The following is a 12,105-nucleotide window of genomic DNA, read 5'->3' as shown; positions in this document are numbered from 1 at the left end:
AGACTGGGACTGGCAAATACCAGGTGGTCAGGACACCTGCCAACCATTCCAGATCCTCCATTGTCTGCCTTTATCTATTATTCTTCCCGTTAGCAGGGGAGAAAGCTTTTTTTTTTTTTTTCCCTTTAAATTTCCTAGGAGGGATTTCTAGGGTCTTCCCCTCAGGAATTAGTTGTAGGAATAATTGGGCCAGTGGAGTGCAGGAGATATATCCAGCGCAGCCTTGCGCTCCTAGAAAAAGTGACCTAGATCAAGCAGCGGATGGATTGAGGATTGAGGACTATTGCGGGGACCCCCTGCCACCTACTGACTTCCCGCTGCTCCCACATTCCCAGCGTTGCCTTAGGCCCTGGGGCGGGGGAGGGGGCAGGGAGAGCTTGGGAAGGCGGGGGAGGGTGGAGGGGACTGCGGGCTCGCCCCTTTTGAGACCCTGGCGGCACGCATCGCCCCCTCCCCACCAACCCACCCCTCCGCACGCCGAGGAAGGAGGCAAAGGTGAGGACGGGAGGCGGGCTGTGGGCTCCGCGCTGGCTCCGTGGGTACCAGCAGCGAGCTCGCTGCCTGTGCGAGCGTGAGGGGGAGAGCGAGAGAGCAAGGGAGGGAGAGAGGCAGGCAGGCTGCGCGAGGAGAGGAGGGGAGAGGGGGAGCCAGCGCGCCGGCTGGCATGAGGACGGCTTCTCTGCCCGTGCTCAGTTAATCTGCCTGTCAGTCGGGGTTAACGCTGCAGTTTAAGTGTTCGGATTCCAGGGGAAACAGACAAACCTCACGGAAGAAAGGAAGGAAGCAAGCAAGCAAGGAAGGAAGGAACTGCAGGAGGAAAAGAACAGGCAGAACAGCGAGAGGAATAAAGGGAAGGGGGGGAAACACCAAATCTATGATTGGAGCTGGGCTTCTTTTTCGCCAATGCAAAAAGGAATATGCAGCACATTTTTGCCTTCTTCTGCACCGGGTTCCTAGGCGCGGTAGTAGGTGCCAATTTCCCCAACAATATCCAGATCGGTGAGTGAGGGGGCAGCCTGGGGAGGGACTTTCTGGGTCTGGCCAGGGTTTTGTTGGGGGGGGAGTGGGCTTGTGTTCCCCCTCCTCAGTACTGACGGTTGTGCTTGGCTCCCTAAAGCTATGCCGTGGTGATGGGAGGGAGACTTGGGCTGCCAGCCAGGGGAGGGGGCTTCTGTTCCGATGAGGGGCAGAGGGGAAGTGTTCCCCCCACACACACACACCCCACTCCCACTCCAGGCATGAGCATGTGAAATGGAGGAACCACAGCTCTGGAGGAAAAAAAAAAATCAGGCTGTAGCACAGGGAAGGGTGGTGGGTGTTTAAGGAGTTAACTGTATTGCTTGGTAGATGATGCTTGGTTTCATTTATTTATATAAGTATGTATGGTGTGTGTATTTATGTGTGTGGCTATATATTAACTATGCACATATATATTTAATGGAGGGAGGCAGTGCTTTCTTAGCTGGGGGAGGGGAAAGAGACCCTCTAGAAGAAGGAGTGAAGAGTACTGGGTGTATTGCAGCCCTGGAAATAATGCCAGAAGGGCCCCCACTCCAGGACGGGCGTGCAGGCTCTGTCTCCTGCTCTGGACGCCCCAGCTGCCTTCTCTTTGCTGTCTGCCATGCTGGGCTGGTGGTCCTCACTCCCCCTCTCCTGGAACTTCCTAGTCTCCCTTTCCTCTGTTGCTTCAGTTGCCCGCTCCTCTCAGATTTCCTGTCCACAGAGGTTGTCCACCTTTTACACACACACAAACACACACGTACACATGCTCCTTTCTCCTCCTGTTGGCTGTCCGCTGTCCTCATCCCTGGGCTCCATCCTCTCAACTTGGAGGCAGCTTTCAACATGCTGCATGCCTTTTTGCTCCCCATTTCCCCTTCTGGGTCATTGTGTTTCTAAAAGGCCCCCACCCTTCCTGTGTTTATGGGGAAGCTGACAGATATTGCTACTCTTCATAATAATGGGGGAGAGCAAAACTAACAGGAGCAAAAGCACCAATAACAAAGCGTGCCCACGAGGGCTTGGGGCTTTGGTGTAACCAGCATTTCAGTGCTGTTTGTGTCCCAGAATCAAGTGTGCTGCTTTGCTTTGCTTGGAGGTAAATTGGTTGGTTTGGTTTCTGGGCTCCACCCCCTGCCCCCCAGGGAGATAGCTTCACTAGGGAAAGTTCCCATTGCTAGTAGTTCGTGTTCTTTGTGTATGTGTCCAGGGTGGGGGGTGGGGGGATGTGTTAGAGTTGGTGTTTTATTGGGCACACATGTGCTGTAGTAGCCATCTCTTTCTGCTTTCTCCAGTGAGCTGGCTGGGAGGGTAGTTGGAGCAGCCTTGGAGTAACTTGCTTTGTTTCCTGACACCTGTTAAGCGACATTCTGAATTGTGTGTGTATATGTGTGCTAGTGCCTCACAAGCAAAACTTCTTGTCTTCAGGGAAGACGCTTCCCTTGCAGCCCAGCCTGTAGCCTTCTACCTCCCCGCCTCCTCCTCCTTCTCTTTCATTCATTGCAGAGGGGGAGGAGGGGGCAGGGAAGCATTTGGGGTGTGGTCATCTGGGGGGGAGACACGCATCAGAATCAAGAATGATTTTTTTGTTTTTACTCTTTAAAGTGGGGGTACGTGTACGCGTGGAAGTCACTCTCTCTTGTGTGTGGCATTGTTTACATTTGTGCTTATTTATTGCCTATCCTTTGCTGATTGGAAATGCTTGTCCAGTGTACTTGTGTATATTGTCATTGGGATAGATGCATGGGGATGTTTTGCTGTGTATGTGTGTAGAGTATGTTTGCTTGTGTATCTCTGCAGACTGTTTTAAATCACATGTAGCCCTAACTTGCTTGTTCAACTGATAAAACCATGGCTACTGTTTTCAAATAAGAGGTCGAAACATTAAATTGTAGAACAAATGTTGAAAATATCACCACCATCGGTAGTACTTGATTCTACCTGTATGGTCTCTAACAAAAGCCTTACAATCTCTTTATTAGTTCTTAAAAACAAATACAAACCCACCATATAAAAAGTACATTACGTTGGGACTGTAATTCCTGTTGAATCCGAGATAAACTTCTGTGTAAACATTCATTATAGTTCAGTCTCTAGAAATAGCTGATTTTAATTCAGAGAAATGTACTTTAATTCATTCACATGTCCACAGTAAATACAAAGGTAAGCCATGTACTCTTGTTTCTTGGAACAGGAGCTCCAACACGCACCTTTGCTGTGCTTTTTATAATACTAGAATAGAATGTTTGTAGTCTCTTGACATTTTTAAGAGCCCACATCTTTGAAGCACAAGGTTCTACCGTGCAAACACACAATGGTAATCCCTTATGTAACGAGTCATTCCTAGGTAGCTAGGATCATGTGTGGTGAAAGAAGCAGCAAAACATTGTTTGCTGAAAATCAAGAGTTTTCAGAAGAAATGAATAGTAAACCTTAGAGGTGATGGAATAGTTAAATTGCATGCAGGTCTTGCCAGGGCAAAGACCACGAGTGTCCAGGCAAACGGTTATAGTGCTAGAGAAGCCCACAGGGCACGGGAGCTAGATTTCAATCACTCTGCAATGCTGATTAGCACCAGGCTCTGTAGTGAGAAATGGGACTGATACAAATTAAACACAGGGAGGGTTTATGCAGGTGCAAGACCAAAGCCCTCCTAGGTGATTTGCCCAAGGGAGGAAGAAGAGAAATGCCACAAGTCTCCTGTTTTCTCTGACCTTAGCTGAGTTGAGGGGCTCACAATCAAATGTTTGAGCAGTGTGATAGATGTTAGAGGCCCTTGTCACATAAAAGCTCATCTGCAGACGTTTAAGCCTCAGCACCCAGTTGGGTCTATTTGAACTCTCATCTCCACTACTAAAGGCTACAACTAGTGAGTTTGGCACGGGGAGAATAAAAGGGCTCAGCTGGGGTGGGCTGATGAGGAACTCAAGCCTGTCTCTGGCCCATACCATGTTGCATTCTTTTTCCTCCTAGGGGGATTATTTCCAAACCAGCAGTCACAAGAACATGCCGCTTTTAGATTTGCTTTGTCGCAACTCACAGAGCCCCCGAAGCTGCTCCCCCAGATTGATATTGTGAACATCAGTGACAGCTTTGAGATGACCTATAGATGTAAGTAGTTGCTTCTATTTCTGAGATTTCTTTCTGTGCTAGACCAATGAAAGGAGGGCCTGTGGGTAGGTGGTGGTGTTGCAAAAATGACTTTAGTTGCCATTCGTCTTCATAAGAGAAAGCCCTCCAAGAAAAATTTCCAGAGCCTTCTGAGTGATTCCAGCAGTTGGCATTTTAGCCCCTGCAATGCTTCATGGAATGGGTTTGCTTTTTCACTGTCAGCTAACTTTAAATGCCAGCAGATGGGTACTTGGGTTGACTGCATCTCCTTTACCTCACAGAGGTTTTTTCTGGTTCAGCTGAGAAAGTTTCACACATAGGAAACTTCTGAGAGACGTAGAATTAAAGGTTCTGACGTTATGAGAATGTGGTTTAAAATGCTGAAGTTGTTTCTTGTCCACAAGTTAAAAGGAGAAAGTATCTTTCTAGCTTGATAAAAAGGATAGCTGAGAAGTTGTATATATCTGGTTTCCCATTTTGGGAAGTGACCGGTAATGATTTAAAACTTGATGCTTTGATTATTTTTAAAATGGCTTGAAGTGATTGATTGCTTAAGACACAGTTGGTGGGATGGCCCTTGAGCAGAAAACAGAACAAAGATGACCTCAGGAAGAAGAAGGGCTCGATAAATCTCAGGTATCTGAATTGAATGCATTATAAAATGTGGGCAACAAACATCATTCTGAGTTTTTCTGGCAACAAGGACTGAAAAGAAAGCCTGTATGGCTGCGTGATTGTCATTTTATGACAGATGAAAGAATAAAAATTAATCAGCAGAGACATTTTCCCTTCAGGGATTAAACTCAAGTAAAAATTTATGGTATGGAAGTGTGAGCTGAATGTGCAAGAACAATTTGAGGCCCGAAACTGAATTAAATTGGCACCATCGGCTTGTGTATACCTATTGACTTGGTGACTTCTAAGCTGTGGGGTGGTCGAAGGCACGGACCTTATCTCCTTCATCTCTTTCCCACATTCCCACATGGTGGGCCCTCACCGATTCGAACTGAGCATGCTTTGAAGTCTCAAAATGAGAAGTCAGAATTCTTCCCGTCCCTAAGACCACTCATAATGTTGATATAAATTCCAAGAAATATAATTATACCAGATTTCATTTATTGGGAACTTACTGCGCATCAAGAATTATGATCAGTACTTTACAGACATTTATAGTAACATTCATTACCATTTATTAAGGATTGACTATGGCGCATGCAATGCACTAATTGCTTTTCATGTGTTAGCTCATTTAATCTTTATAGGAGCCTTGCAGAGTAGTATACATTACCTTCCCTTTAGAGAGGAGGAAACTGAGGCTGCAATAGGCTATGTAACTTGCCCAAGGTCACCCAGTAAGTAAATGGTGGTCTCGTGACCCCCCAAGGTTCATGTTGCTGGACATTGTGGTGGAAATACTTAACCTTATGGTAACTTCATCAACTGTAGTGAGATTACCCAAGGAATGTTCAGGGTCTTGTCAGTCAGCGACCTGCTAAAGCACCTAAGAAGAAAAACTTACAATGTTTCGAACTGTAGCTGTGATTTTGCACGAGTGGCCCGTTGAATAAATAAAATAGCAGTTCTGCATTTTGGTAATGCTGAGGTTGAAAATCTTGTCCGCTGTGTTACTCACTACCCTTTAAAAAAGAGCTGAAGTTTAATTGTTGAATTACAGTTCCATGAAACCATCTCCTTGGGAAGCTACAGTAATATCAGGTAGATATTTAGCTATCAGAGAATCTCCAATTTCTTTTGATATGGCTTAGAGTCGGGTCTTTGCAGGGGGATTTGGATGTGGGCATCCCTGCTTCTATAAACCACCTGAGACAATGCATAACATTTTGCATGCATATGCATGTGCTAAATTATTTCCTGGGGAGAGGCTCCATGGCTTTTGTCATACTCCATAGCTTTGTCATACTCTCAAAGGGGCACATTATTCAAGAAGAATTACTTGCTTAGAGAATCAAGAAGAATAAATGGCTTAGCATGTGTATTCACTCCACTCCTACTGCTGAGAACTGCCTACAGCAGAGTTTGGTGGAAAGAGATGTTAACTACTCTGCCAGTGTCAAGATGTTGACTGGCAGGACAAGATAATAAAAGACAAAAATAGGAGGAAATGTTCTAAAGCAAAAGGTGGTGCTTCTCTGTATTGCTATCTTAACAACCTAAGACTTGATCTCTAATGGAGTTGTTAGCTATTTAGCAGGGAGGGAGGGATATGATACAGGCAATGTTGTCCATTTTGGTCAATGGACCTAGAGTGGACGGATCTGGGTTCTTGAATTTGATGTCTGCCATATATTAGTGAACAGCTTTCCATGAATTCCTGCCTTGTTCATTTGGTTATTCTCTAAATGTTTCTTCCAAGCCTATAAACTGATATGGACATTGGAAATGCAGAGATGATAAAACAGTGTCCCCCACTGGAGATTAAAATCCAGTGGGGGACACTGTTTTGGGGATTGTCTGAGAAGCAATATATTTATTTTGTGCTTAGATCTTTGGTATCTTCTCTTTAGCTCCAAGATCAGAGTAGGTCCTGGGCAATTTGGGTGGAAATGGTGGCCAGCCTGAAAGAGTCTCTGCTAACTTTCATGTGAGGCTACAGAACCGTTTGGGGCTATGTTTACTGTAGTCCATTGGTCTGGGAAAACTTTACATCTGTCCCAGTTTGAACTGAATAAAAAATGTCAAAGAGAGCAGAGCAATTTGGGGCCGAATGGGTTAATTAATCATACACAGAAAATCAAGAAAAGCATCTTATTCTGATTTAATTTCATGTGCCTTTTTTGAAATCTGGACTAGTAGTTACCTTAAGTTAACTGCCCCAGTCAGTCATATCTCCAGGAAATGACCATAATTTTTGCTGTCGTTTGATTTTATTTTCCTGTGCATTTTGCTATTCATTATCCCTCCACCAGAGGGTGGATAAGGGAAGAGAGAGGAAGTTTAACAAGAACAGTTCCTGCTAGACATTTTGCAATGGGGGATTCAAAAGAAAGGTGGTAGTTCTAGGGTAGGAACACAGGAAGATGGAAGAGGGGTATTACTAATACCACTGGCCAAGGTGAGAGTTTGGTGTCTTCTTTGCTTTCAATCTTTCTTGCTTTTTTTGTCGGCCATCATTAAAGGGTAAAGTCATTGAATCAGCAACCTAAATGCCTTGGGATCTCCTCTGAACACTGTTTCAAGCCTACAGAGGCAGGGGTTGGGGGTGGGAGGGGGGCTGTCCACAGAGAAGGTATTTACCGACCAGCTTATCTTGGTGCCTTTCTGGTAAGTGTAAATAAAGGAATGAATGAAATTCTGATTGGGGTTCCTAGTAGAGGTCTGAGTAGCATTGTTACAACTTAATTTTTACCTTTTCATTCATTCATCCATTCATTCAGCAAATACATTCCGAATGCCTACTTCATGCCAAGCAATGTGCCAGATGCTAGTTATATAAGGGACAATGAAGAAGACACAGCCTCTTTCCTTCTGGGTTCAACCCAGAGTGTCTCAAACTGCAGTGCACATAAAATTCACCCAAGGTGCTTGTTTAAAGCAAGACTCAGGGGCAAACTCTCTACTTCCTGAATCAGAATATTCAAGAGCAAGCCCTGGGGGGGATTCTATAGCAGTTAATATGGAGCTTACACTTTGAAAAACTCTTTAATCTAAAAAGTCTTCCATTTCTTTAGTAAGCATTTTTAAGCCCTTAACCAAACCCAGGCATGATGTTAAGTACTAGAAATGCAGACAAAAGTATTATAAGAGGCATTCCCTGCCCTGGAGTACTTTATCTCTAGTGAGGCAAGACTGTCCTGTAAAGAGAAAATTAAAATGTAATGTTGTAAGTGCTATAGCAGCAATTTGTATGGAGTGTTACAAATGCCTTGAGGAGTGGGGTTGGCTTCTCAGAGGGTGATGCTTGAATTGAGTCTTCAAAATAAGGAGAGGTTTTCCAGGCGGACAAGGCGAGGGAGTAGGAAAGGGGAAGAGGCAAGCACTTTCCAGACAGAGGGAATGGCATATGCAAAGGCAAAGAGGATGTTTACCTTGTTCCCGTGCTTTGACCTCCAGTGGCATTCTATGGCAGACTTCTCACTTGGCACTTACATATCAAGAGCTGCAGAATGGGTCACCAAATAGCCATCCAGAAGCCGTTTCTGGCACAGAGATGGTCTTTGGGGGCCACATACTATTTAAGAATCATGGAATTTGACATTGAAACTTGGATATCTTGTATCTCTTAAAATTTTAAAAGATCTGGGAACACTGGGCCCTAGGTCTATGTAGCTTTAATTTGCTGAGATGAAACAGGAATTACCCCATCTAGGCAGCCTCTTTCCCAACCAGCCCATTTCTCTTATTTTCTGTACCTGCTGGCTCTTGCAAGCATTGAATGTGTAAGCCTTGATTGACTTGTCCTGCAATGTTGCTTGCGTTGTGTCTTTATAGGTTAGCTCTACCACCAGAATATGAACTGCTGTCCAGCAAGACCATGTAGATCTATAGTTTAGTGTTGCTGAGAAGACCTGGTTACGCCTCTAACACAAATAAACAAATGTCTTCAGGAGTTAGGAAATCACACAACATAAAGATGCTGAGAGCCTCAGTGATGATCCGGTAGAGGGTAGCATCCTCAGTTCTCCCTCTGTTGTGGACCTACTTGGGAAGCCCAGGAAGTCTTACAAGACTTTAGACACTGGCAACAGACAGATGACCTTTTAGCTCTAATCTGAGCATGGCTCACCGTTTTCAGAGTTGCAAACTAATAGTCCACAGACTTATATTGCTAGGCCTTTCCAAATTTGATATACAAATAAAAATTTCTGGCTTCTTTGAAGAAACTTAGAGCATTAAGCAACCCTGGACCCACATTTCTGCTCAGCTGCTATTGTCTAGAGCTGACAAGTACTGGCCTCTTTAAGTATAAGCATGAGAGAGCTATTGTGTCGTCTTCATATTATGCAACAAATTAAAAAACCTAAGCCAGTATCTGAAGCCAATTTTGGGGCCTCCAAAACTTGGTGAGCTTTTTCTCTTTGAAGATTTATGACTATATGGACACAAAGAAGTGAAACAACCATGAAAGAGCCCAACAGTAGGAGTGCCACAATGATTTACGAGTAAGAGTTAAGACTTCCAAGGCAGGAGCTATGGCTGTGGATAATGAAGACTTCTTGGGGGAGATGGAACTTTAGCAGGCATTAAAGTATAGAACAGATTTTAATGGCAGAGTGAAAGGAGGGCATTTGAGTGGGTAAAGTCACAGTATTCATCCTCCCTTCCCCCAACCACTACCACATAGGCTTGTTTTCACGTAGAGCAGAGTTCAGATTTGCCACCTGCACCCACAGGATGCTCTGGGTTCAGTGGCAGCTGTCTACCATTTTCTGGTTAGTGTTATAATCCCGTCTGATTTGAGCTCCCCCAGCTCCACCTGTGCCTTCACTTTAAGACATGCAGGTGTCAACATTTGTCTGTGGTTCACCCTTGATTTTTATTATAATATTGATAATGATCAGTTTTTCTGTACAGAACAGTATTTGTAAACATTTCTTCCTCTGACTAGTTTGAAGACCTCAGCTGGGGTGAGTGAGATTCCTGCGCTCCTCTGAGATGCTCAGGATAAAGTAGTCATATAGGACATTGGAAAAACTGATACAATTCATTTATTTGTTCATTCGTTCATTCAAAGCACTTATATTATTGCTTTCTATGGGGACATATGTACCATCACTGTCCCCTTCCCTACCCTTGCAGACAGCACTCATTGATTACAGAATTCTTTCCCACTGAATCTACACATGGCCTCAAATTCCCTCTCACCATAGCATTCTAAGCAGCTACCACAAATTGGTCGGAGCTGATGCAAGAGATGCAATCTATTTGCCATTACAAGGCATTGCACTGGAAATTGAGGACAATAAAATGCATTAGACATTGATTCTCCCCATAAGGGGCTTAGGTTCTTATAGAGGAAATAAGCATGAACAAAAAAGCTGTAATATGAGACACACAGTCTTTCTCTCTCTCTTTCTCTCACACATACACGCATTCAGAGGAGGAAAGAAAAACTTCTAATTGGAGGAATCTGTGTTTCATAAAACAAGGGCATTTGAGTTGTAAGGCAAGTAGAACACAGATGGGAAGATAATACACTATATATATTAATATATGTATTTGTATACACACACCATTTTTGATGTAGTAAGAAGTACACTAAATTGGGACTTGAAGGCATGCATTCAAATATTGGACTATGGTCTTGAATCATTCAGGTGTGACTATGGAGAAGCACTTCCTCCTCATGCTTACTGATAAAATGAAGCTCTTGATCTCTGAGAGTCCTTCTAGGGCTTTATTTCTATGCTGAGGGCATATGGAACTCCATGGACAATCAAAAGAAGTTCTCTCGTCTTTGGCTGGGAAGAGGGTCCCTAAACCAACTGAAAATCTAAGGAAAGCTCTAGGCTTCCTGCCCACCACGTTGCTCATGCAGGCCACATTTTGTATGCAAATGCAGGAGCATCATGCCTACTGTGGGGCTCAGGTGCACTCATTCAATATTCAGCAAATATTTATGGAGTGTTTACTCTTATTTACAACACACAAAGCAGCCCCCTGTGCTCATGGAGCTTACCAGCTAGGAAGGGACGCAGCTATTACTCAAATAATCTCACAAATGACCATATCATATAAGTCGTGATGGATGATCTGAAAGAAAGGGCCATGATTCCATGAAAGCATATTGTAAAGGAACCAGTTCTAGGCAGGAGGATGAACAGGTGTTTGGACTGAGAACCAAAGGCTTTGGTGATATGGTGTTAGGAATAGGAGGAGTATTTAAGGAGCTTTCTGGCAGAGGCCTGGCTAGGCCTTGTAGGCCCTGTTACAGATTTTGATCTTTAGCCCAAGAGCTGTGGGAAACCCACTGAAGGCTTTTAAGCAGAGAAGTGCCAGGTTTAGATTTCTGTTTTCTCACTTGGAATCAGATGCTTGAGAGGACTTTGCCAAATTCACACTCCCTGGAGACTTTTGGCTTGTGTAGCAATGGCCTTTGTTCCTTTCCTCCCATCACCAATTTGGAATGGAGTCTGGCAGATGGGCAGAGGCATGGGGACAGATGCTGGCGGGGGAGGGGAAGCTCATGACTGAGTGGAGGGGTGAGTTGCAGCCGTGTGTGGCTCTGTGTGTGCCTGTGGGTGTTCGTGGAGATTGGAAGCTGATCCAGTGCAAGGCCTGGAGACCTTGTGGGCTTATGTAGAGGTGGGGAATCATGCCGACTCTCCTCTCAATCTCATCAACAGGAAAGCCACACGCTAGCCTGAGACTCTGTCAGTCTCTGGTCAACTCAGACAACTCAGTGGTCCTCAAATTCACACTGCTCTTTCCTCCACTTGCACCTCCAAACTGCTCCTTCCGTACCACCTTTTGAAATTCTGTCCTTCTGGTTAGTCCTAGCTCTTACTACGTCTACTCTGTTGAGCCTTCCTCACTTTCTCATGTTTACACTCTCCTTTCCCCCTTGGCCCTTTGTACCTTCCCCATGACAACTGTCACACTTAGCCCTGCCTGGGCTTTAGTCCTCTCAACCCTTGTCTTAATCTGCCCAGCTGGACTGAGGGATGTGAGGTCAGTGGCCTTGTTTTCTTCAGCTTCCCAACACAGTCTCCACAACAGGACAGTGTTCAGTGGTGCTAGGTGAATGAATGAATGAGTGGTGTATACTATATAATAGCAGCGGCAGTGATAAAGATAGGCCCAAATCCTAGCTGTTTACAACAAAGCTTTGATAGTATGAGTTTGGGGAGTTCCAGCAGGCTACACTGTAAATTCCTATGGATGGTTTTTATTGTGTAGCTGGCAAGTTATAAGGGTGAAAACCAGGTGTAAGTCAAACTGAAAGCTCATTCCAGCTCCTGCCGGACTGTTGTCATGAAAGGTCCTAAATAAGGTCTAAGTTTCCATTTTCTAAATAAAAGATTTCTTGTTCAAGGC

At 44.6% G+C, this 12,105-nt stretch overlaps 1 protein-coding gene across 4 annotated transcripts in view; it reads left to right on the top strand.

Annotated features, from left to right (window-relative positions):
* Positions 1-682: 682 nt before the first annotated feature.
* Positions 683-12,105, top strand: part of GRIA1 (glutamate ionotropic receptor AMPA type subunit 1) — a 299,116-nt gene continuing 287,693 nt past the window's right edge. For 3 of the 4 annotated variants that reach the window (XM_045551318.1, XM_045551317.1, XM_045551315.1), the window contains exons 1-2: positions 692-999; positions 3,973-4,110. In XM_045551318.1, coding sequence (XP_045407274.1) covers positions 918-999; positions 3,973-4,110 — 220 coding nt within the window. In that variant the 5' untranslated portion in view covers positions 692-917. Of the gene's footprint in view, positions 1,000-3,972; positions 4,111-12,105 lie in introns of all 4 variants that reach the window. The other variant, XM_045551319.1, reaches the window with a different exon arrangement.

Source organism: Lemur catta, chromosome 5 (genome assembly GCF_020740605.2).
Source record: "Lemur catta isolate mLemCat1 chromosome 5, mLemCat1.pri, whole genome shotgun sequence".
Classification (NCBI taxonomy): Eukaryota; Metazoa; Chordata; class Mammalia; order Primates; family Lemuridae; genus Lemur; species Lemur catta.
The sequence above is the reverse complement of the archived record's forward strand: the minus strand, read 5'-3'. Positions and strand labels throughout refer to the sequence as shown.